Source organism: Lynx rufus, unplaced genomic scaffold (assembly GCF_022079265.1).
Source record: "Lynx rufus isolate CCGP_SWC_20201006 ecotype Redwood Valley unplaced genomic scaffold, mLynRuf1.p SCAF_10, whole genome shotgun sequence".
In the NCBI taxonomy this organism is placed as follows: Eukaryota; Metazoa; Chordata; class Mammalia; order Carnivora; family Felidae; genus Lynx; species Lynx rufus.
In genome coordinates this window covers 60,200,609-60,225,232 of record NW_025814824.1, presented here as the reverse complement: position 1 = coordinate 60,225,232, position 24,624 = coordinate 60,200,609, and the positions used below count along the sequence as shown (strand labels likewise).

General features: G+C 42.5%; 2 protein-coding genes across 4 annotated transcripts in view; one reads left to right on the top strand and one right to left on the bottom strand.

Moving 5' to 3' along the window:
* The first annotated feature begins 155 nt into the window (after nt 1-155).
* TSTD2 (thiosulfate sulfurtransferase like domain containing 2) lies at nt 156-22,021 on the top strand. Of its 2 annotated transcripts, XM_047066622.1 has the most exons (10): nt 156-240; nt 2,468-2,680; nt 6,261-6,574; nt 8,739-8,859; nt 13,809-13,934; nt 14,773-14,878; nt 18,154-18,272; nt 18,786-18,944; nt 19,415-19,553; nt 21,437-22,021. In XM_047066622.1, exons 2-10 carry the CDS (start codon nt 2,516-2,518, stop codon nt 21,673-21,675), a joined length of 1,488 nt encoding a protein of 495 aa, XP_046922578.1. In that variant the 5' UTR covers nt 156-240; nt 2,468-2,515; the 3' UTR covers nt 21,676-22,021. The 2 variants fall into 2 exon arrangements, with proteins under 2 accessions (XP_046922578.1, XP_046922586.1); XM_047066630.1 differs by lacking the exon at nt 13,809-13,934.
* Nucleotides 22,022-22,715: 694 nt separating this feature from the next.
* TMOD1 (tropomodulin 1) overlaps nt 22,716-24,624 on the bottom strand; it is an 85,641-nt gene continuing 83,732 nt past the window's right edge. For both annotated transcript variants that reach the window (XM_047066585.1, XM_047066596.1), the window contains one exon: nt 22,716-24,501. In XM_047066585.1, the coding sequence (XP_046922541.1) occupies nt 24,437-24,501 (65 nt within the window). In that variant the 3' untranslated portion in view covers nt 22,716-24,436. The remainder of the gene's footprint in view (nt 24,502-24,624) is intronic.

The following is a 24,624-nucleotide window of genomic DNA, read 5'->3' as shown; positions in this document are numbered from 1 at the left end:
AAAACACCCTGGAATCCCCGCCTTAACTTCAGACCCTCCCTGGGGCCTCGCAGAGTCTTCCCGGCGGCCCTTTCGCTAACAGCCTCGAAGACTTCCGGAGCGAGGGCAGGTCTCCAGTGTGCCTTCCTTCGTAAACTCCAGGAGGGGGCTGGTGGAGGTTCTTAGGACGGTGCTCAGTGACGATTCCTAGGCGGAGCAGATTCGATGAAGAAAGATACAAGAAAGAACCAGGACTGGCGGGTGAGCGCTCTTTTTACCCCCACTTCCGGGCCTTTGCCTCGTCGGGGAAAGCTGGGCGGAGCGATCGGCCTGGCCCGGCGCGCGGGGTGGGGCCGGGCTGGGGGCGGGGGGCGGCGCCGCGCTTGCGGTCCGTGGGACTGGAAGACCCGCCAGAGCCGGAACCTAGGGCCGCCGGGTTACCCTCGGGCGGTCATCTTACCCCTCGCCCTTCTCGGTTGTTGTTTAGGAAGGAACGGGTGATTGCTCTAGTAATTTTTTCATTGGTTATTGGGTACCCATATACGTGTATGTGAGCGTCCCCTGCCCTGACGTCTCCGATGAGCACCGCACCTACTCATCTGATTGACTTGTTTGACTCTTCTGTCCTAACCCATTCCTCTGTCAGTCTTAACCATTTCAGTGAATGGCACCATCCATCTACTTAATTCAAAAATGTAGGTAAGAGTCATTCTTGGGTCCTTCTTTTCCTTCATTTCCTGCATAACAATCTATCTGTAAACCTTGCCACCTCTACTTTGAAGACAAATCCTGAATCAGACCACGTTACTCCTTTGTTTACAATTCTCCAGTTACTTTGCATTGCAAACTCTATACTCTGACCCAAAGCGTTGTGCTCTCTCATCACTATACTCCATCCATTCTTTCTTCCTGTTTCTCTAAGAAGGTAAGCTTGTTTCCACTTTAGGAATTTATACTATTTCCTTTGCCTGAAGACTCTGCTCCTAAATCTGCATGGATGATCCTTGTGATTTATGTCTTAGCTCAAACATCAAGTCCTGAGTGAAGCCTTCCCTGGCTACCCAATCACTGTTTTATTTCGTTCAACAAATAAATTGTGTTTGTTGACATTTAGCATCTCCTATATGCCAGGCAGTGTTCTACATGCCAATGATGCAGAGGTGAACAAAAGAAAACCCTTGTTTTCTTGGTGCTGGGGATCCATTTCGTAATGAACAAACATAGTGCAATCAGAGGAGTGATCAAAGGGATTGTAGTAGATGAGATGAGAGGCGGTGAGAGGGGCTTTGGATGGATTTTGGACTTTATTAGAGTATGTTGAGAAGCCTTTGGACTGCTGTTTAGTTACCTTACTGGGGAGGTGGGCAGTTAGGCTACTGCAATAATTCGGTCAAGAAATGACGGTGGCTTGGGGCGCCTGGGTGGCTCAGTAGATTAAGCGTTGGACTTCAGCTCAAGTCATGATCTCACAGTTCGTGAGTTCAAGCCCTGTGTGGGGCTCTATGCTGACAGCTCAGAGCCTGGAGCCTGCTTCGGATTCTGTGTCTCCCTCACTGCTTGTGCTCTCTCTCTCTCTCAAAAAGTAAACTTTAAAAAAATTTAAAAAGAAAGGAAGAAATTATGGTGGCTTGACTGGTAGTTGGTAGTATGTCCATTTTGACAAGATTTGGCCACAGGAGTGATTTTTATATTTTATATTTCTTCTGTTTATTAAAATGGGGCTTTCTTGGTTGTTATTTCTTCTAAGGAATGGGATTTGGACAGCTCTAAAATTAAAGGATATAAAAGGACAAAATGTTTGTAATTGAAGTCTAGTACACAGTTTGGTTGATTTTGGTTGTAGCTGGTGCTTTTCGGGTATAATGTACCTTAAATGTTTGCGGGGCTTGCCCCCTAATTTAGGTTTCTGCTCAAATGCTACTGCCTCAGAAAGACTTTACCTAGTCTTTGTTTTAAAGAGCCCCTCCATCACTCCTAACTCCTTACCCTGGTTTTTGTTTTCGTGACCGTTTTCCTATCTGTTTTTTTAAGGGGGGTAGTGGGGAGAGGCAGAAGAAGAGGGAGAGAGAGACTCTTAAGCAGGCTCCATGCTCAGCACAGAGCCGGACGTGGGGCTCCATCTCATAACCCTGAGATCATGACTTGAGCCAGAATCAAGAGTCAGATGCTTAACTGAGCCACCTAGAGGCCCCTCCTATCTGACTTTTTAAATTTAATCGTTTGTTTACTTTCTGTCTCTCCCTACTGGAATGTAAACTCCAAGAAAGCAGAGACTTTTTCCATTTCTTTCACTGCTCTATTCCTATTGTCTAGAACAGTGCCTGGCATAGAGTAGGTGCTAAATAAATATTTATTGAATAAGTGAGTGAATGGATGGATGGCTTGGGTTGCTGGGCCCATGCTCATTTGCCTGATTGATTGAGTAGCTTCAAGTTTACTCCAAGTAGTAACCAACGACCGAAATTGTCGTTTTTCCCTTGCTTCCTAGGAGATAGTTAACTGAAAGGAATCTGTCCCACTACTGCAACCAAACCAGATGCCTTCTTTTACTTCACCCGACCAAGAAGAGGACCTGGAGGCCTGTGTTTTAAGATTTTCAGAGTTAGATTTAAAAGACACAAGGCTTATCAATCCCAGTAGCAGTCTTAAAGCCGAGTTGGATGTCAGTACGAAAAAGAAATACTCATTTGCCAAGAAAAAGGTAAGATTGCCGCATTGCCGTTTATGCTTCAGGATCACATATGTATAGTTAGTTCAGATGCATCTATTAGTAGCTCATCAAGGCTGTCCTCCAGGGAACAGAGGGCTAGTGAGACTCAAGGCTGCTGCCATGCTCAAGGCAAGGTATAGTTAGGGTCATTAATTAGTGATCTTAAGTCAGTGCCAGGCGAAGAAGAATCATAGGTAAGGGGTGGTTGTGGGACACTTATGGTTGAGTACCTGAGGACAGATTCTAGAAAGATGGGCTGAATCCTTTTCCCACCTAGAGTTAGGGGAAGGATCCCAGGATCCCAGGAGGCCTTGTCAAACGGAGAACAGACAGGCAGATGGCAGCTGCCATCTAAGACTCCTGATCTGATCTAGCTGGCTGAGTTCTTTTGGTTAGGAGAAGGGACACAGCAGCCCAGGATGGATGCAAGCTTACTAAGGACAGTTGGGATTGGATTATAATGGGAGGTGATATTGATATGCTGCTCTTCTATGCCATTTATCCTTTTTTCAGAGATCGTTGACTCAAACCTCCTGCTGAAGGTCAGAGGAAGGAAAACGACCAGAGGACATGCAACTGAGACTTAGTTTTCTTACCTCCAGTCTGCTGTCCTTCTTCCTTTCACAGTTAGCTTTTGTTGGCTTCATGTCAATGAAGAATAGATGTCCCTACTTATAACTTCTCATCCGTCACCCCTCTGTTCTCATCTCACACGGATGTCCTTGAAAATGAAACCCAAAGGGTACAGAAAGGTTTTTTCAAATATTATCTTACAAAAATTTCAGACTTAGAGGAAAGAAGTGTACAGAGGACCCTCATATCCCCTTTGTACACAAGCTCCATTCATGTTTCATCAGTTGTCCCAAATGGCTTTATAGATCCATTCCAGGGTGTTGCATTGAGCTGTCACATCTTATATATTCTTCATTCTGGAACACTTTCTCATTTTTCCCCTGAAATCGTGACCATGACATTTTTAAAGATTACATGAGTTATTTTGTAGAATATCTCTTTATTTGATCTTCACTCATGTTTCCTTATGATTAGATTCAGGTTAGTGCTTTTATTAACAAAACCATCCCACAAGAAATGCTGTGTTTATCTGGTGACAGTCTATCAGGTGGTTCACAATGGCAATTTGTCCCATTACTGGTGGTGTTAACTTTGGTTACTTGATTAAGGGAGTGACTGTCAGATTTCTCTGTTATAAAATTATTCTTTTTTCCCTTTTAAGAAGTCAGTATTTGAGGGGGGAGGGGGAATACTTTGAGACTGTGTACCTATGCTATTCCTTATCCAACTGTCATCTACTAATTTTAGATTCATTGGTGTTTCTTTGCTTAATCAATTGTTATTGTGATGGGTGCTAAAGGGTGATTTTCTAATTGCTTCATTCCTTCTAGATTTACTACTTGGCATTTTGCTGTAAGGAAGAGCCTTCTTTTCTCCCAATTTGTTTGTATCCATGTGGACTGTAGGTTTACATTTTATTTGTTGGGTGATAGTCCACTGTGTCATGATTTATTGCGATGCTCAGATCATCTCAGATCTGGCTGGGGGCCCTTTTAAGCTAGTATCTATGTCCTTTTGACTTGCTCCCATCATTCTTTGAGCATTTCCTTACTTTCTGACTCAACAAGAATGTTCCAGACTCATCTTGTATTTTCCTTGCCCCATCCCTGGAACCAGACATTTCTTCAAGGAGCTCTGGTTGCTTCTAATGAAAAATCACAACCTGGAGGCTCAGCAAACTCATTGCTACTAAATGTTACTTCTCCCAGGACCTCTGGTGTGTGAAGCTAGGAAAATATGTAGATGAGTGCATAAACGTCTATATGTTTATGCACTATACCTATACCTATACTTCTATATTTACTACCATCCCAATATTACGCCATGAGCTCATACCAGCACTTCACTTTCATTCCAGCATCACAAGAGTTTTCTTAACTCTCCCTTTCCCATATTTATAACTTCCCTATTTGAGGAGGTTTGGTGAGAAACTTGGCTCTGATTAGTCCCAATGTATTTCCTTATTTGCATATTCTTCTGTATGGAATCAGTATACCCACCCTGCCAAGCTGGGCCTCCCAGGGCCTGCCTTCCTGTAGGCTTCACCCACCTCTGAGCTGCCGTCCTGGCTCTGGCCTGACTCTCCCTCTTGAACAGATCCCACAGGGGCTCTAACTGCAGATGGGTCCTCAATGCCTTGTTCACAAGGCCTTAAAAGACCAGATAGGATTTGAAAATCAAAGTTTAATACAAAGAAGCACATATGTTGACATATGTGCTATCTCTTTTGTTTTTTTGTTTGCCTATCTGGAAGGATTCACTGCAAAAGAGGCTAAAAATGCCCTGCGGTGTAATTTCAGGCTACCCTTCCTGGTACTTCGGTCTGAGACAGTCCAGATACAGTTGTGTACAGCTAGAGGATGGCCCCACAGTGGCGCTTCGTGTCTGTTATCGATGTTCAGAGTGCTTGTTTTTGGATGCTTTACAGTAGTCTCCAAATGCATTGCGCGCGCACACACGCACACACACACACACAAGTATCTCCCTTCCCATTAGACTAGGAGGGAATAGTTGTTGAGAGGCTGATAATCATAGATCCCATTTAGCCTCTATTTGTACATCAAAAATACCACAGAACTAAAGAACAAATGACAAGCTAGGAAACAGATTTGTGATAACTATGATCAATAAAAGGTCACTAAAACTGCTTACAAAACAGAAAATCCATGCCACAGTAGAAAAATAGGCAATAGATGTAAATACGTGGGGTGCCTGGGTGGCTTAGTCGGTTAAGCATCCAACTTCGGCTCAGGTCATGATCTCACCGTCCATGGATTTGAGCCTCGTGTCAGGCTCTGTTTTATTTTAGATATTTATTTAAATTAGATGTTTAAAGAGGTGTAAAAACGTATGCATGGAATGCTTACTCAGCATTGCTTATTTGCATCACCCACTTGCCCTAATTGCAAAGTTTGGAAACAAATGTCCATTAGTTAGGAATTGGTTAAGAGAATTATGGCATGCCCATAGTTTTCTGTTTAATAGTCTTAATAAATATAAATAATTTTTTATAAAAACAACAAAATTATTTTCCAAAAAATCAAAACATTTTGGAACATTTCTTTCCAATCTTTTTCAGTGTAATTTTTAAATGTTGAGGTTACATTGTATAAGCAAATTTTTTCCATTGTTTTTCACTTAACATTATATCATAAATATTTTCTCATATAACTTAAAACTACCTGCTCGATATTCTATAGTAAATACATTCCATAATCGCCTTGACTGTTTTCTTTTTAGACATGACTGATAATGTTGTTTGTAATGTTGTACTAATATTCATCTGAAATTCAGGTTCTTCCTTTAAGAACAGTTCCTAGCAAATTTTAGATAGAGGCATAAATTTAAAGTAAAACTAACTCTCTCAAGAAGTTCTTCTAAAAAAACCTGGGACATACACCTAGAAACCCATGTGGACGGATGACGTCAGGGATTCACTGAGACTTCTGCCAGCCTTACACCTAAGGTTAATCGTGGAATATTTGCAATGTAATTGCAGGCATTTGCCCTTTTTGTCAAAACCAAAGAAGTTCCTGCACATCCTTTTGAATGTAAAGAAAAATGGTGGAAATGTTGTCAACAGCTGTTCAAAGACCGGATCGGCATCCATAGACATGTGGCAACACAACATGCTGATGAGATCTGCCGCCAGACTGCTTCCGTGTTAAAGCAGCTGGCTGTGACACTGAACACCTCAAAGAGCCTTAAGCCTGCAGATGATAGGAACCCTCTAAAAGGGTACTTGACCTGTAACAGGGAAGTGTCCGCTTGGCTCCCTGATGTAAGCTGCTTTAGCCCTGATGAGCTGATAAGGTAAGAATTCCATTCTGTACTTTTGGTTTAATTTTACCAGTTTTTCCAGCCACAATGAGATACCACTACCTATCTACTAAAATGGCAAGATCCTTAAGGCACAGGATTTCTCTATGGGTCTAAGCCAGGCTGATAGCCACATACTCTGTATTATGGAAGCAGTGATATATACCCATGTAGCTGGCAGCGTTCACTAGGTTTCATGGAAGGATACATCTTACCTTTTCGAAGGAGAGGTGGTGAACAGAAAATTGTATTAGTATTTTCAGAGATAAGTTGGAAGGCTCAGAAATGTTAATGATTCCTCTACCTTGAGTATCAGAGCTTACAAAGCATATTTTGTTACCAAATATGGTTTTCTCAGTTGATCATGTTTTAGAAAGGATGTTAACTTAAAAAAAATTTTTTTTTAATGTTTATTTATTTTTGAGAGAGAGACAGAGAGAAAGAGACAGAGTGCAAGTGGGGCGGGGCAGAGAGAGAGGGAGACACAGAATGCGAAGCAGGCTCCAGGTTTGAGCTGTCAGCACAGAGCCCGACACGGGGCTTGAACTCACAGACTGTGAGATCATGACCTGAACCGAAGTCAGACGCTCAACCAACTGAGCTCCCCAGGCGCGCCCCAGAAAGAATGTTAACTTTTAGAACTGGGGCACAGGATTAGAAGTTTAGATCCTACCTTTGCAAAACTCACAAAATTATATTACAGAATTTCGGAGGACAAATTTCTGATTTTAAGCAATTCCTGAACTATTTGGTGAATAGAAAATGTCCAAATTTAATATACTTTTGTCATTACTATTCAGTGCCAAATACCTCTTGTTTATCAAGAAAAGGAGAAAGAGAATTGAACTCGGGCTCAGAGTTGAGCTAGTCACTAAAATTCTTTATATGTCATCACCTCTAAAATAGTAATATCGGTGCCTGCCCTGTTTACCTCACAGTGTTGCTATATGAATTATACAAAATGATGGTAATAGCTGAACTATAAAATGGCATACAAGCATACAAATATGGCCTCTTTGCTTCTGTATGGCCCTGTGCCTCAAGGAATTTGCTCTCTAGGGGGAGAAACAAAAAAAAAGGATACATGAAACATTTAGCAGAGGATATGAGACAGGCTACTTAATTATCAGTTCAATTATGTGGTGCAGGTAATTTGTTACAGTAGTTTAGAGGAAGGAAAACAGGCTCTAAAATAGACAAGGTTTCAGAAGAGAGTAGGCCCTGCAGTATGATGAGGGTATTGATGAGGGTGTCAGATTCCAGAGCTGGATGGGACCTCAATTACCATCTACCATAGCATTCTCTGGAATCTGTTCTATGCAACACCAGCTCTGAAGGATGCTAACAGGTGTTGGAAAGAGGTGCTAAAGACAGATAGGTTTGGGAAGCACTAGGTTAAAATGTTTTTTATTGCAGGACGTTTCAGAGCCTTCAGTAGATAAGGGGCTTTCCTGAGATTCTCAGAGAGATGTTGTCTGCAAGGTTTCTCCAAAATGTGATTTCATAGAACAGCTTCAAGCATACTTTGGGAAATGCAGTTTACTTCACTTCTCCAGTTTTAGAGATGAGGAAGTCAGTCTCAGAGATGATAGGAGACCCACCCAGCTCCCATGCCTAGTTAGTAGGAGACAGCACAATGCAGTAGAAAGAATATGGATTCTAGTGTCAGAAGACTGTTCAAGTCTTGACTGTCACTCTGTCACTTTCTCACCTGGAAGGAATCGGCCTTGGTTTACTCAGCTGTAAAGTGGGGATAATAATAGTCCTTCTCATGGTTAAGAAGATTACATGAAAAAATGGAAGTGAAACCTTTTTGTACAATGAGAGATTCAAAAACAGATATGACCCTGTCTTACAGGATAAGCCAGAAATTTCTGTAAAATGGGTTATTGATTCCTGTCTCATGAGTATGATGACTAAATGAGGAAATCAAAGTAAACTTACTTTTTGTAAAGTAAGTTGGGTGCAGATAACGTTTTCTTCAGAGCAAATACTGACCGGAGTTGCTGCTTCCCTCAGGCCGACAACAGTAGGAGAAAGTTCGGCACAAGTTGGTCCATCGCGGCCTGCCCTCTGATACTGCCTGGGCCTACTTTGTGAATTGTGGCTGCCTTATGCCAGTGACTCAAATCTTCTCCCTGTGGTTTTCTTCTTCTAGGGGCCAGGGCAGTGATGAAGGAGAGGTTCTACTTTATTACTGCTACTGTGACCTGGGGGATCCCCCCTGGGTCTGTGCCTGGCAGACGGCTCTGTGCCAGCACCTGCGCCTCACAGGCAAGGTAACACCGCACCCTTCACGGGACTCCTCTTGTCTCCAGTTTGCACTACAGAGGTTATGCTCACGACAAAAAGGATTCCCTGTTAGGTTCTGCGAAATCCTGCTAGGCTTTTAAGTAGACCGCTAAACAGTTATTAACGTGGCATTTTATGACTGTTTAATGGTGTAGACTAAGAATCAGCAGACTTTTCCTTACAAAGCAAAATAGTAAGTATTTTAGGCTTTGCCCAAAACCTACTCACTCTTGCTTCTATTAAACCCTAAAACTGTGTGGAATTGTGATGAAATTATAACAGGATACAGTTGGATTAATTATGTAATATTTCTTTTCAGTTGTCTAGCCATTGTATATTGTTTAAGAACTAAAGTTTAAATCTTTATGATCTTTCCTGCTAGATAGGCCATTCCTTGCCAGAAAATTCCTATAGTCTGTACTCAAGAAGTGCCTAAAATTGAATTTGTTGATCTTTAAGTCTATATGTGTTTTCTAAACAAACAAACCAATGAACAAACAACACCTACTCAAGCATGCTACTGTAACATGAAAACAACCTTAAACAATAGGTACAAGATGTGAAATGGCTGTGTTCCAATAAAACCGTATGCAGAAGCAGATACAATTTGCTGACCCCTGGCATTAGGAAATGTTCTTGATATGTTAGCTGGAAAAAAATTTCATAGAACTATACATATATGTATGATTCCAAGTTGCTTCTTGATTTTTCTAGAACATGCCAGGGTCTTTTACCATTTTGTGGTATTGACATTTGCTGCTCCCTTCCCTCTAGGATGCTTTCCCGCTAGATCGTCACTTGGCTCATTCCCCACTGCAGATCTCTGCACACATCTTAACCTCCTCAGAACTCTGATCCAAAGTAGTCCCCTCTCTAAACCTTGTCACTTTCTGTCACCTTCTGCTCAGAGAATTTCAAAGAATTTGTTACTGTCTGAAAGTATAATCCTTGTTTAATTTGTTACAATCTGTCTCCCTAATAAAAGCTTCATGAAGATAGGAACTTTGTCTTAATTGATGTATTCTTAGTGCTAGAACAGGGCTTGGTGCATAGCATTACAGTAAATATTTGGGGAGCGTTGAATAAAGAAATGAATATATGTTTGTAATAGAACCACAAGTGTTTGTATATAAAGATGGAAGGTAATAGATACCCAGATGTTAATCATGATTATGTCTGCGTGATAAGATTGTGGATGGTTTTTGTTATTTTCTGAAACGTTCTTTATGATTACATGTATACACACATATATAGACGTAGATTTATATATGCATATACATATACGTGCATACACATACACACGTATATAGATAAAACTAGAAACAGAGACAGATAATATATCATTTTACATATTTTTTGAAGATGTATTTATTTTTGAGAGGGAAAGTGCAAGCAGGGAAGGAGCAGAGAGAGAGGGGGACAGAAGATCTGAAGCAGGCTCTATGCCAACAGGAATGAACCCAATGTGGGGCTTGAACTCACGAATCGTGAGCTGAGTCAGAGGCTCAACTGACTGAGCCACCCAGGTTCCCCAACAGATAATGTGTTTTTAAAACTCAAAAGGAAATGAACTAAAATTCCCTCTGAGATCCCCTCAGGTTATGACATCGTACAATCGTAAGCCTAATCTTTCCCACACGTTTTAAGTCCCAAGGCAGTTGTTTGATCATTGATATTTTCCACACTGATGTTTTCTAACAGATGGTGCCAAAAGCTTCCTTTACCTCATTCAGTTCATTGTCACATCCTGCCATTTCTACCTCTAAAATATCCCTTGTGTCCATTCGTTTCTGTCCTCCCTTCGACCACCTTAGACCATGCCCCACCCTCTCTTATCCATTTCAGGAGCTTTTTTTAATTTTAATTTTTAAAAAAATGTTTATTTAGTTTATTTTGAGCGGGGGGGGGGGGGAGAGAGAAAGAGAAAGAAAGCATCAGCAAGGGAGGGGCAGAGAGACAGGGAGAGAGAGAATCTCAAGCAGGCTCTGCATTGTCAACACAGAGCCCGCCTTGGGGCTTCATGTCACAAACCATGAGATTATGACCTGAGCCTAAATCAAGAGTCTGACCCTTAACCGGCTGAGCCACCCAAGCACCCCGAGGTAGTCTTTAATCTACTCTTGTTCTCCTGTCCTTGCCTGCCATTTAATCCATTCTCCACACTGCAGCCTGCATCGTCTTAAAAAGTAAATAAAACACGGCTGTGCTCTCCTCAAAATCTCTCAGTGGCCGTCTAGTGCTTTTCGAGTAAAACCCAAATCCTTGATATACCCTTAGGTTCCTGCATGATTTAGCCCCTTCCTAACTTTTCTGCCTATCTGATGTCATTCTTCACTCCTTATACTCCAGTGACATGGTCTTTCAGGTTTTTCTGGAGCCCACAAAGGTTTTTTGCGTCTTTGGGCCTTTTTCCAGGCAAACTGTCTTCAAGGGACTCTCCCACACCCAGTTTCTCTTGCAAAATTTTTACTCAATCTTCAGTTCTCAGTTTCAATGATAGTTCCTCAAAGAGACTTTTCTCGACCTTCAATCTAAATTCATTTTTCCCAGTACACCCTCACATAGCATCTTGTATTTATTTTTCATAGCATTTGTCAGTTTGTAATTTTTATCTTAATATCTGTGATTGCCCTTAGTCTGTAAACTCAAAGAGGGCAAGAACTCTTTTTTAACTGCCAGATCCCTAATTCCTAGCACAGTTCCTGGCGCGTAGTAAAATCTTTAGTAAATATTTGTGGAATGAATACATTTATTATCACCTCTGTTTGAGAACACCTTGGGAGATGGATGTTCTCACAGTGAACCTGAATGTACAAAATATGAAGTCAATCTCTTTCCTTGTTTGGGGGGCAGATTTTTACTCTTGGCCCAGCCTGAAGTGAACTAGCAGTGAGGGTCCCTATCCACAAGGTGGCAGCACCTGCCTGGCTCTGAGTCTAAAATCTTTAGGCTTCAATGATACGTGCCCAGTTTACTGAGGTAGTTTTCTGATTTTGGGAGATTTGGCAGAGTATTACCATTTAGGTAGGGAAAGAAGACAAGTTGAAAATTCGAGAAAGAAGCTTCTGATTCCTATTGCTATAAACTCCTTACTGCCTCAAGAAATTTGAAGGGACACAATGGAGGCTTTGGAAGGGAAAAATTACATGATTTGGAACAAATATCTGGTTTGAATCTCAAATCTACCACCTGCTGACTCTGTGTCTTTGGGCAAGTTACTTGATTTCTCTCAGCTGCTGTCTCCTTTTCTGTCAAATGGGAGTTATGGTATGTACCTTTCAGGCTTATAAAGCTCCTATATCATAGTAGGTGCTCAATAAATACTAACTGTTGCTCTCCATTCCTGAGATATAAGGCTTTCCTCACCAAGGAGCTACTTCACAGGTTTTTCTGGAGCCTTAGGGATTGAAAGTCTAGTGCGTGAGTTTGGATTGCTCAACAGATTACTCTGCCCCAGCTTTACAGGGATTAGGTGTCCTTGTCTTTTATTTGGGTTTTGAGATTAAAAGAACATGGGAAAGAATCTACTAGTCTACCCTAAAGACAGTTATGTAGAAGTATATACTTTATCTGCCATGGTCAGAAATAGTTTTAGAGTAAATTTCGTGACACTTCCACTGGTTCAGCTCTATTTTCTATGTAGACCCTTGAAAAAGTATAAGTTGATTGTGGGGATAGTGGTCTATACAGCAGAGATGGCATATTCTTTCTGCTTTCCTCTCCCATGCCCAGAGCAGGTTTTAGCGGATTGTAATTCTCTTTGTCAAGGATCCAGAATGCTCATCATGGAACTCTGGCTAGCCACTACTAGTGAGTTGGCATTGGCTTATGAAATGAATCCCATTTATATACATGCCCTAAAGAACTGGATCGAGGGAGGTGACGGTATTTCCTCTGGGGCCTGAAAAAGGGAAGCCTTGTAAATTTTTCAAATTCTCATGCATTGGTAGGTATCATTGTTCTCTAAATGGTAGTAACAATCTAGGACCTTGAATTAAATGACCTCTCTCTCCGTAGAGTACCATGATACCAGAGTGGTCTATGTTCTCTCTAGCGCTTTTCTCCAGAGAGCTCAGCTCCTTAAACTCATGATGCATCCTTAAACTCATCCGAAGGGTTTTGTAGTTCCAAGACAATTAACTTGGCAGCGTCCCCAGAGCATTGCCTCTTAAGGCAGGGGCCTGAATCCAGGTTCGAATGTCCCCTAACCAGCGAAGCATTTTAAAGAGAATACAGTGTTTGAGAAGCCAAAAAGCTTCAGATATGGATACGCATCCATTTGTTCAACAAATGTGAATTGAGTACCTACTCGGCAGGCACTGTTCTAAGCACCGGCGATGCAGCAGTGGAGAAAACACACACACCCCTTGTGGACCTTGTGTTCCAGTGGGTGGGTTTGCAGCGGTGTGCAGGGGTGTACTCACATGCCCTCCTAGCTCTCAGCCGTGCTCTGTGTTTTTGGACTTGGGAAATATCTCCTCAGCAATTGTCTTCATTGTTGCTTCTCTCTTACCTCCTTTTTATGAAGATGAAGAAATTGAGGTCCAGAGAAGTAAGTTAATTTTCTCAGGGCCACAAAGCAAGTAAGTGGCAAAGATGAGTCTTGATCTAAGATCTTCTGACCTGGATTTAAGGTTAAGCTCAAAATTTATTTCTTTGGGCATCGGACAACTGGGGCTTTGTAGCAAATGGGGCTTTCCAGAAGTTTCACTCATTGCATTCTCTTCTTCAGCGCACATCTATTGAGTACCTCATCTAAACTGTGGGCAGTGCCATTTTAGAAAACTACAAGTATCTTTGTGTGGTAACACTTTTGTTGTGTCTCTGCTTTTCCCCTTAAACTCACTGACACACACAAGCCTATTCTGCCCCGGGAAGATTTAAACTAAGCTAAGAACAGGCTGCATTCCCTTTCTCTCACCGTCTTGTGTCCCAGGTTCGAATTGCTACAGAAGGAATCAATGGGACAGTTGGTGGAAGCAAACTGGCCACCAGACTCTATGTGGAAGCCATGCTTTCCTGCCCATTGTTTAAGGATTATATGTGTAAGGATGATTTTAAGGTAAGAGAAATTGAAAATAAAATGGATTTTGAGCCATTTGCTTCTGCCTCAGTGCCTCTTCCCTCTCTAGGCTCTGAAGCGGAGATCAGTGTGGAGAAGTAAGCAGCCTTTTTCCCCATTAGGTTGCGAGGCAGTGCAGTCAAAGGAGCATGCTCATTCCACTTCTTTGTGTAGTCGCCATGTGATCTGGGGCAAGTGAATGCCCTTAATCTCCTTTCTTATCGAATAAGGACATTACAGTTTGCACAGTCTAACTCTAAAACTTAGATGTGTTTGCTCGCTTGAGGGACCACCTGGCTGTTTCAGGGCATCACTACTTTTTAGTCAACCTGGAATTACAAGATCAGTACTTCATACCACATGGGGGACAAAGCTGTTGCTCTCATGGCTGAGCTCCTTTGTTTGAGCGACCTGAGCTCCTTTGAGTGACCTTATGCTTTGTCACAGTAGGTGATAAAGGTGGTGGGGACTACCTTACTAGTGTTAGTGCTGGTGATGGTAGGAGAGAGGTCGCTCCTCCAGAGCAAAAGCTAGGATGTAATCTTACATGCTGAAATTATTTTGGTTTTATAGTTAAATGCTTATAGCCATAGAAACACCTTTGCAATTTAACATTTCAGTTCATGGAAGGTATGCAATAAATATTTATTAGAGGTGAATTATCTGAAACATTTTAGGCCCTAAACTCCCTTCCCATTAAAACATTAATTCTTACTTTGAAGTTTCTTAAGACTTCAGCTATTATTACAAAACAGATATAATTCTTGTATTTGGCACTTGGCTTATATCTGGAGATGGGAGAGTAAGACTGTATTCTGTTTTGTTTCTTATTGGCTAGACCAGCAAAGGAGGGGCTTGCTGTTTTCCAGAATTGCGTGTTGGTGTATTTGAAGAAATTGTGCCCATGGGGATCAGTCCCAATAAGATCTCCTACAAGAAGCCTGGTATGCTTGCTTTTAGAAGAAAAATTTTGTTCTTCTTCACAGGGACAAAACTTAATATAGAAACACATGTGGAAATTAGACACTCTGATCAGCAATCCACTCTTTAAAATGGCTTTGGGGGTATGGAATGTAAGAAACAAAACGAAGAAAAAAGAGACAAAAAACAGAGTCTTAGATAGCAAATTGGTGCTTGCCAGAGGGAAGGTGGGCAGGAGATGGATGAAATAGATAAAGGGGATTAAGAGTACACTTATCTTGATGAGCACTGAGAAATGTATCGAATTGTTGAATCACTATATTATATACCTGAAGTTAATATGACACTGTATATTAATTATGCTTTAAAAAAAAAAAAAAACAGCTGTAGGGTAGCTAGCGTGTGGGTCATCCAGTGCTTAAACTGGTCTTCTCTTTGGTGCTATGGTAATTGAAGACACACCCATTAGAATGCCCCGTCTTATTCTTCTTGATGACGGTTTGGCAAGAACTTATTTTCTCTTTCCAAAGATAGCAATCTGGGAAGAGTGTAATTATTATTTGTAAATAGTTCATCAACTGAATAACAGGCTTTATTTCTGCTTCAGGAAGCAAGTGGCTTTCAAATCCAAAGCAGTTGGTTTGCAGGTGCTCTAGAATGTTCTCTTCCCCTTCCTCCCTATTGTTACCATAGATGGTTGAAAGACATTTATTTGGTGGGTTTTTGTTTTTGTTTTGCTTTTTACTATGAAAATGATCGAACATTAAAAAAAAGTAGAGAAAATAGTATAGTGAACTCCCATGTACCTGTCATACAGCTTCAGCAATTACTGATTCATTGCCAACTTTCTTCTATACCCTGCCCCCTTGTCCCATCCTGGATTATTTTGAAGGGAATCCCAATGTCATTTCATTTACAAATATTTCAGTAGAGACCTCTAAAAGATAAAATTTTTTTTAAATAAACAACTGTAAAGCCATTATTACATCTAAATAAAACCTTTTTTATAGTAATTCCTTAATATTATCAAATATCTGGCTAGTTCTTAAAATTGGCTAGACCAGCAAAGAAAAGGGGCTTGCTGTTTTCCAGAATTGCATGTTGGTGTATTTGAAGAAATTGTACCTGTGGTGATCGCATAATTTTTCAAGTTCGTTTCTGTTAAGATTCAAGTAAGGTCCACTCATTGTGGTGGATCCCTATGTCCCTTTAAGTCTCTTTTAGCTTGCACATTTGCCCCCATCTTTGTTTCTTTTCCCCATGCAGTTTGTTTTTTTGAAGGAACCAGGTCATTTTGTCTGTAGTTTCCCACCATCTGGCTAAAGCTATATCTCCTCTGTCCTCTATTTTCCTATAGATTGATAGTTACAACAGTGCTGTCTGATAGAACTAATGTGAAGCACATAGGTAATTTTATGGTGTTTTTTTTAGTCACCACATTTTAAAAGTAAAAGGAGACAAGTGAAATTCATTTTAATAAATAGGCTTTAATGCAGTGTAGCCAAAATACTTCAATGTGTAATGAATGTAAAAAATTACTAACGAGATAGATCTTTTACCTTTTTTTGCTTACTAAGTACTTGAAATCCTAGATCTATGTCACTCTTATTATAGCACATCTCAGGCTACCTTTCAAGGCCCCGATATCCCCATGTGGCTAGTGGCTACTCTGTTACATGCCTCAGATCTAGAGACTTGGTCAGATTCAGATTTGATTTCCTTTTTTCTTTCTTTCCTTTTTTTCCCCCAAGACTGCCTGACAGGTAGCATTGTCCTGTTTCATCAGGAAGCACAAAGGTCTGGTTGTCTGCATTCGCTTTCTAATATGGAGGTATTTAAAAGAATGCTAAGGGTTAAGTCAGAGGGAAATAGGAGTAGGATACAGCATGAGGGAAAGAGACTCATGCATGAAGAGAGAAGGGCCCAAAAGGGCCATGTGTGCACCATGTCCCTACCTTAGTGGGATGAGTAAGGAGCTCTTTCTTGGTGCTACAGGACATTGTTGGGAGGTTAGGGGAGAGTGGGCTCCGGCTCCAGGCAGTGCTGTGCTGCTTTCTTTTGGGCCATGCTGTTTGGAGGCATCTCGTTTAAACATGTCCATCGGAGTCCCTGGCCAGTCAGGCCTTCCCACGGCCAGTAGAGCAGCAGCAGGGAGTTAGTAGAAGTAGAAGTCGTAGCAGATTTCCGTGCTTCTCATCACAGTTGTGAAGCTCCCTTTCACCCCCGTTTTGGTGACCTGTAATCACTTGATAATAAAAAATCAATTCTGGCTTCATTACATTCTCATAGCCATAGGTTCAGCAGGTAGGAATCCAGGTTCCTTGGCCATGCCTGGGGGTCTCTAGCCCCACCTGAGTACTTAGCAGTTTCGGGTGGTTGTTGGGGTTTACCGTTAAACAGAATGAGGCTCCCTTGGTGCCATCAGGATCCACCAGGTGTGGTGACTGCCATCCCCAGAGTCCCTGTCTGTAAGGTGTGGTTAGTCCGTGCTGCCAAATTCCCCCAAAGTCCTCACAATCAGGGGATGTCTGGACCCCCTAAGATATGGGAATATTTCTGTTCTGGAGAGTCAAGAAGGCAGAGGGCCCCACCAGACCGAGGTTCTCTCTTTTTAGTCTCCTTGGATTTTACTTCTTTTCTTCATCTCCTTTCTCTCCTGCATGCTTTAGCTCTTCCCTCCTTTTCTGTCTCCTGCCCTGCTTTCTTATGTGTCACTGCTGCTGTCAGCCCTTCCCACCCTCTTTTCCTCATGCACACAGACTTACACACATTCTTCTTACCCTTTTGTATTTTTGAAGAATAGCCCACTTCATTCCACAAATGTATACTCGTAGCTGCCTGTCAAGATTCTTAGCCTTGAACTTGGGCTCACCTTTGTTATAGTCAAAAGCCTATAGTCAAGCACATACATGCCCAGGCTCCTCCACATACAGTGAAAATAGAATACTGGCCGTTTAATGGACCAGCAAACCCACTTAGCAATTTAGATCCCCACTGTCTGGCTTTTATCACTGGGTTAGACCAAGAGAATGGAAAATTCTTTGACTAATCATTTCTAAACCTCCAGGTCTCCATACCACTTATCTTTGGAGGGAGGAAAAGGAGGATATCTGGAGTTACTAAACTGTTTCATTATGGTCATCAAGTAGTATTATTTTGAGATATAATTGCAATTATGAATAAAGGTTTGGGTGGAAGGAAACGGAATAACATGTGAGTTATCAGGGTGGGCCAATTGTGATTGGGTTTTGAGTTTTGTTTTTGTCTCGTTGTAAGTAGATTTTTGGTTTGGTTTTAGGAGTCCATTTATCTCCAGGTGAATTTCATAAAGAAGTAGAAAAGTTTTTGTCTCAGACAAATGAAAAACAAAGTGATACTATCCTCCTGGACTGCAGAAACTTCTATGAAAGCAAAATAGTAAGTAGAACCAGAATTGAGTTCAGTGAAACGGTAGGCCTTCCCCTACCCACATCATGGCATGTTTCCCGAGGTGCTGCTGTTTATGCCTGCCTGTGCCCAAGTCACATAGATCTCCCCTGACTGCTGGCAGCTTCAGAGAAAACCCTAGCCTTTGAACTCAGGATCTGGTGAGAAAGTCTAAGACAGTAGGAATTAAAAGACATCTTGGCACATAATGTACTTTTTGGCTCCCATGTGCCTACCCTTGATATAGGTCAAGGATCCTACAGTTTGCTTTGGGCAGCCTTTCCAGTTTTCTGAGGACTCTGGTAAGGTGACCAATAGCCCACCAGGCTTATTTCTGAGTTCCAGATCTTGAAGTTGAAAGGTCAGAGTGTAGGATGAGAAACAGCAGCTAGTAAGTGGTGCCTTCCAAAGGGGGGCTCTGAGTGGGGCTGACACAGAAAGAACCTTTGTTCTTACCAGGTATGTTTTTCTGATAAATTTCCTTCTGCTTCTCCTATGTTGTAGGGGCGATTCCAGGGCTGTTTAGCCCCAGACATCAGGAAATTCAGTTACTTCCCTAGCTACATTGACAAAAATCTAGAACTTTTCAGAGAGAAGAAGGTGCTGATGTATTGCACTGGGGGTATCCGTTGTGAGCGGGGTTCAGCCTACCTCAAAGCCAAGGTGAGTTAACACCCTTGGAGTCACTGCCGGTGTGGAGATGAAGAAGGTTCTACCAACAGCATGTAGTGAGCCTTCCACTCCCCACCTTCATTCCCTCTGTCACCCTCAGCCAGCCAGGGATTTATTTTTCCCTTGTATGGTTCCAGAATAGAGTTTGTAAGTACAAGATCTGAAGTTCTTAAATCTCAAGATGTGGAAAGCACTTAACAGTCTTAGACACTCATCAGGTACAAAAGGGAAAGATTAGTGAACATCTCCCTTTTCCTAATCCTTATGCTTGATCCTGAGAAGAGCAAATTCACATTACATGTCCCGACAGGTGTCCTTCTATATTTAGGGGACAGCAAAAATAGCCGGGCTTCCCAGGATCTAGTGGAAGGCCCTGACTTCTGTCATCACCTGCCAGTCTCCTGTGGAGCTTCTTACTCGTCTCTGGCTCCTCAAATTTCTTCTTGTTTTTCCTCACATAGGGAGTATGCAAGGAAGTGTTCCAGCTCAAGGGTGGCATCCACAAGTACCTGGAGGAGTTTCCTGATGGTTTCTACAAAGGGAAGTTGTTTGTTTTTGATGAGCGTTATGCCTTATCCTACAACAGTGATATAGTGTCAGGTAGGTTGGCACAGCCTGGAACCTAAATTTATGGTCAGGCATACTCTGTATGAAGCATTCTGGAAGGCAGGCCAGTACTGGTTACGTGAAGAAGAAAATACGGAGAAGAAGTAATGTAGTATGACCATTTCCCATTAGAGTTGGAGATGCAGTAGTGGAGCAGATAGAACCCTGGACCAGGAATCAGGAGGCCTGTACTGCCATCTTGACTTCCTGTTTACTGGTTAGGCAAGTCCTTTACATTAGGGGTGGTGCCACTTGCTTTGCCTGCATGCTGGGGGTTGAACTAATAGGCTGAATCAAGGGTCTTCACCAGGAGATGAGATATAAAATTTAGGGGTTCTGTGAATTTGGATGGGAAAATAATTATATCTTTATTTTTGCAACCCTGCACTACACGTAGCACTTTCCTTGACTGTAATGTAAGCAACAAATCAGTAATATTAGATACACCAGTGACTCTGTCATCAACAGAAACCACAGTATTTTCATATATTATAGTGGCTGCAGACATCCCCAAATAGCATTTATGTTCGTCATTGTCTCAAAATGGAAGTATTAGGCCCCCACTGTCTTATTTCATGTGTTAATATCTTACTATACAGATTTTTGAAGATGTTTTGATATTTTATATTTCTATATAATTCGTTTCCTTGTAATACTATGTATTTTATTTAAAGAACCTCCATTTTAGATGGTCTATAGACACATGTGGTAGGTGAGGTACTTTTGAGTGGTGGGTGGGGCATTCCGAGGTAGGAGCTGAACCCACAGCCAAGGCAGGGGTGGCCACAGGAAGGTGTGAGCTCAGGAAGCCTGTGGTTTGACTGTAGTTTTTGAGTCCTCGCCGATGTGTGGTACCCAATGAAGACAGTCAGTAAAAGGAGGATGGAAATAATCCTTAAGAAAAATGGCTCGTGCCCCCGGATGCCATTATTTTGAACCGGAAAGGTCATGGGCAGACAACCCTAGTGACTGTCGTAATTTGCTAGAACTCCTGTGATCGGGGACTGAATTACCACTCAGATAATGAATAAGATTTGAGTGTGATTGTCCTCTCCCCTTTCTTCTTGATCTTTTTATTAATTTTAACAGTCTTTTATATTTATGTGTCTTATTGAAAGCTACTTGAGATCTGTTTTGGAGCTAGATGGAGTATAAATTATAAGTAAGTAGAAACAGTGGATTTGAGGAATGTTACTGAGGAAATGTTGGCAGGTTATGATGAGTACTTGCATGTGAGTGTGAAGGCAAGAGAGAAGGCCCGAAGGTGGCTTAGATAAACTAGTTAAGGACACTTGAAGAATGGTGATGTTGTTCATGGTAACAGGAAGTCAGCAGGGAAAAACAGGCTGAGAAAATAGATAATGGGGGTTTTAGGAATCAGGTGGTCAGGTGTCCACTGGCAACAGCAGCAGAACCTCAGGCCTGGGGAGCAGGGCTGTGGATATAGAGGTGGGAGGAAGCTGAATATAGATGTGGGATCATCTGTACTCATGTGTGTTGTTTCCCACGATAAAGGGAATGACCTAAAAAGGGAAAAAGACCATTGAACCAAGGGGTAGTTGGCCAGCTTTGGAATAAAGAGAGAAACAATATTACCTGTTTTCTAAGTGGGAAAAAGAAGAAAGTGAGTCACCGAATGTTGGAATCAGGAAGACAATTCCCAGGTGAACCTACCCCTTCCCCCCCGCCAAAAAAAAGTGGGGGTGAAGAAGCATTTTTTGGTAGAAGACGGGAAACTTCTAAAACCTTCCCAGGCCCAACAGGATATATTAGCTGATGTGCTAAGAGTTATATTTAGGAAATGGAGAAACGCCTGTCTACATGTATACACGTGTATATGTGTGTGTTTATAACTAGGGCTTTTCTCTCTTCCCCAGAATGTTCATATTGTGGAGCCCCATGGGACCAATATAAACTCTGCTCGACTCCCCAGTGCCGCCAGCTCATCTTGACCTGCCCTGCTTGCCAACGACAAGGGTTCACAGCCTGTTGTGTCACGTGTCAGGACAAAGGGAGCGGGCTGGCTTCAAGTCCCACCCAGAGCAGCTTTAAAGAGGAATGTGAGTGTACAGCCCGACGGCCACGCATACCCAGTGAGCTGCCACAGCAGGTGTGACTGACTCCCCACCAGCTCAGAGCCAAGGCCTGGCGCTGGTGAGGATGGGCCGTGCTTACGCGAGTAGCACCACCAGCATTTCCCTAGGCCTTCGCAGAGCTAGGTTCACAGTGACCATACGCTGGAGAACATCAAAGCTGCGGCAACAGAGAAACAGGGAACGCCAGCATCATAAACTGGGTACCATGTTGGCCACCTAAACTTCAGTGGGGGGAGGAAAGAGGGAGTTGGGTTCTGCCCGCTTACCTGAAACATTTGACTCAGAAGATGACAGAGGGGCGCCTGGGTGGCTCAGTTGAGCGTCCGACTTCGGCTTAGGCCATGATCTTGCAGTTTTGGGGTTTGAGCCCTGTGTTGGGCTCTGTGCTGACAGCTCAGAGCCTGGAGCCTGCTTCGGATTCTGTGTCTCCCTCTCTCTCTGCCCCTCCCCAGCTCACGCTCTGTCTCTCAAAAATAAATACATATTAAAAAAAAAAAAAAAAGAAGATGCCAGAGCACAGAAAAAAGAGCTGTTGTGGGATCCCAAGCCGCTGGGGGAGAGAGCCTTGAGCCTGGTGACCAGGTCATGCCCTCTCTGTGCCATGCAGCAGGCTGGTAGTAGTCATTGGGCTTGTCAGCAGACTTGTCCACCCTGGTGGCAGAAGCGTGAAAGCTATAGCCCTGGAGGTGGACTCCTTGGAAGCAGGCCACTCAGGTCACCTACCATCCACCACCTCTGACCTCATCTCTCTGGCAGCCTGAGAGGCTAAGTCAGGATTTGCAGACTATGGCATTTGACTTGCTTCCTGCTTTTTTGTAAATAAAGTTTTATTGCAGTAGCCACACCCATTCATTTACACATGATCTATGGCAGAATTAAGTTACAACAGAGACCTTGTGGTGTGCAAGACTGACAATATTTGCCATCTGGTCCTTTATAGAAAAAAAATTGCCATTCCCTGGTCTAAACTAATAGCTCATCTGATGGAGCAGATGGTCTTAAAGATGTGGCCCACCTTCATTTTTTTATTGATTTGGTTTTTGTGAGAGTGCTCCCCCCAATACCCACATGCTTAGCTTTAAGTATTCTTTTTGGAAGATTCAAATTAGTTCGAGGGCGCTGACATTTGGGCAGTTTTTAGATGAACACCTTGGGACAGAAGACACATTTTGAGGGAGGTCGTTCTGCGTTGCCATGGTAGTTTCCCAGCCTTCTGGCCAACATGTCAGGCACGTGTCCCTGTCACCCTAGTCGCAAGAAATACATACGCAACCGTCCATAGACCAACAGATTTAATCTTATATCGCAGTTTCCAGTGACGCAGAATACAGCTGCAGTTGTGTTTCAAGGAGAAGCCTAGTGGGAAGGGCCATCCCTGCAGCATGGTGCCACTCCTGGGCCCACCTGCAGCCTCAGTAGACACTCTCCCTTAGCGGTGAGGCCCTGGCTCCACCTCTGGTTACCCTGTACCGTCCACATCATCACAGTTCAGTGTGCAAGACTTTGCCTTTTTCGTCAATAGCCTCCGCTCGGTGCTCTGCAGCTTAGTCTGTGCTCGTCAGCTATTTGGGCTGTCCTTTGTCATAAGATTTGCTGAATCACTCATGAAAATAACTCCCGAGCAACAGAAATGCTAGTTTAACTGGCACTGTGGTATATTAAAAGGCACAAGGGCATTGTGGCTTAACATTTTTGCTGGGTCCCAAGAGATGCACATGATGTGAAAAAGGGATCTGGCAGAAACACCAATATTACATTTACAGAATAATCGTCTTGGGATGGTTTGGCCAGGGTTTCCTAATTCTTTAATATCTGGATTTTCTTCACCATTGGCCTTCAGAGGCTTAATTGACAGACGAGATCAGTGGTGATGTGACACATGGTTGAAGTCTTTAACTATGGCCGTAATGGACTAGAAATTTCCCTATTGTTTTACCTCCCAGAAGCCATTGGCCCACTGTGCAATACAGAAAGGTGTTTTCAAGTATTTGGCCATAGGTTTTCACATCGTTGAGGTTGACACTGAGTAAGGAAAACATTATTTCTGATTCCAATATTAAATGGGAAATAAATCCCAGATGTTCCTAAAGAACACTCAGGGAAATGTTTGCTGCCTGGGATTGGTGAAGAAAGGATGGCTTTTGCAACTTGAAATTTCACTGGCTTTTCAATCATTTCCTCATATCCAGCAAAAGGAACCTCACGTTCTTTGAATCATGGCAGAGCTCTGTGGCCTTCAATCGCTCTTTCATGGGGGGCAACATTGTGCTTCCTGACCCACTGATCAATTGGGCAACTTTAATCTTGAGGTTCTTAAAATTTAAAGGAGGATTAATAACGATGATCTGTTCACTAAATGCCTAAGATCAAATTCATAATAAAGTATTTTATAATGCTTTTCAACCATGCGGAAGAGCGTGCTGTTTGTGCGTTACACATTCTAAACACACCTGAAACACCACGCAGTGAGGCCCCTGAAATTGGGCTCCCGGGCTTAAGTCCCATGCTAGAACGTCTTCAGTAAGATCTGTTGGTTTGGGGTCTTCTTAGTTTTTAAATAATAACCAGACTGAACTTCTGTGACTAAAGGAAAACTTCACATTAACCATAGTTTATAAAATTTTCAACTACAACCACTAGTTAACCTAAAAACCTTAGTGCATAAAGAACTGAACCACGAAAGGGTTTTGTGCCGGCACTTTGCCTTCTGGTTTCCACTGCAGAGCACAGATTATCAGTAGAACGTGTGCAGTTCAAAGGCATGGTCGTCCCCTTCACACATTAGACACCACTTCGGACCTTGGGGATGATGGGCCCAGTCAAGTCTGCGAGCCTCCTCTTCCTCACTGGAAAGGAATGGAGAGGAGATATAAGCCAGTTGACTGTGTGCGTCGGGAACCATTTCTGTGGCTCTGAGAAAGCCCTGTGAAGCTTCTTGCTAACTTTTTGGTTAGCAAAGTGTGAAGTCT

Coding starts and splice junctions, on each gene's coding strand:
- TSTD2 (XM_047066622.1), top strand. CDS start 2,516: ATGCCTTCTTTTACTTCACCCGACCAAGAAGAGGACCTGGAGGCCTGT. Junction 8,860..13,808: donor ACCTGCGCCTCACAGGCAAG/GTAACACCGCAC, acceptor CTTGTGTCCCAG/GTTCGAATTGCTACAGAAGG. Junction 13,935..14,772: donor TGTGTAAGGATGATTTTAAG/GTAAGAGAAATT, acceptor CTTATTGGCTAG/ACCAGCAAAGGAGGGGCTTG.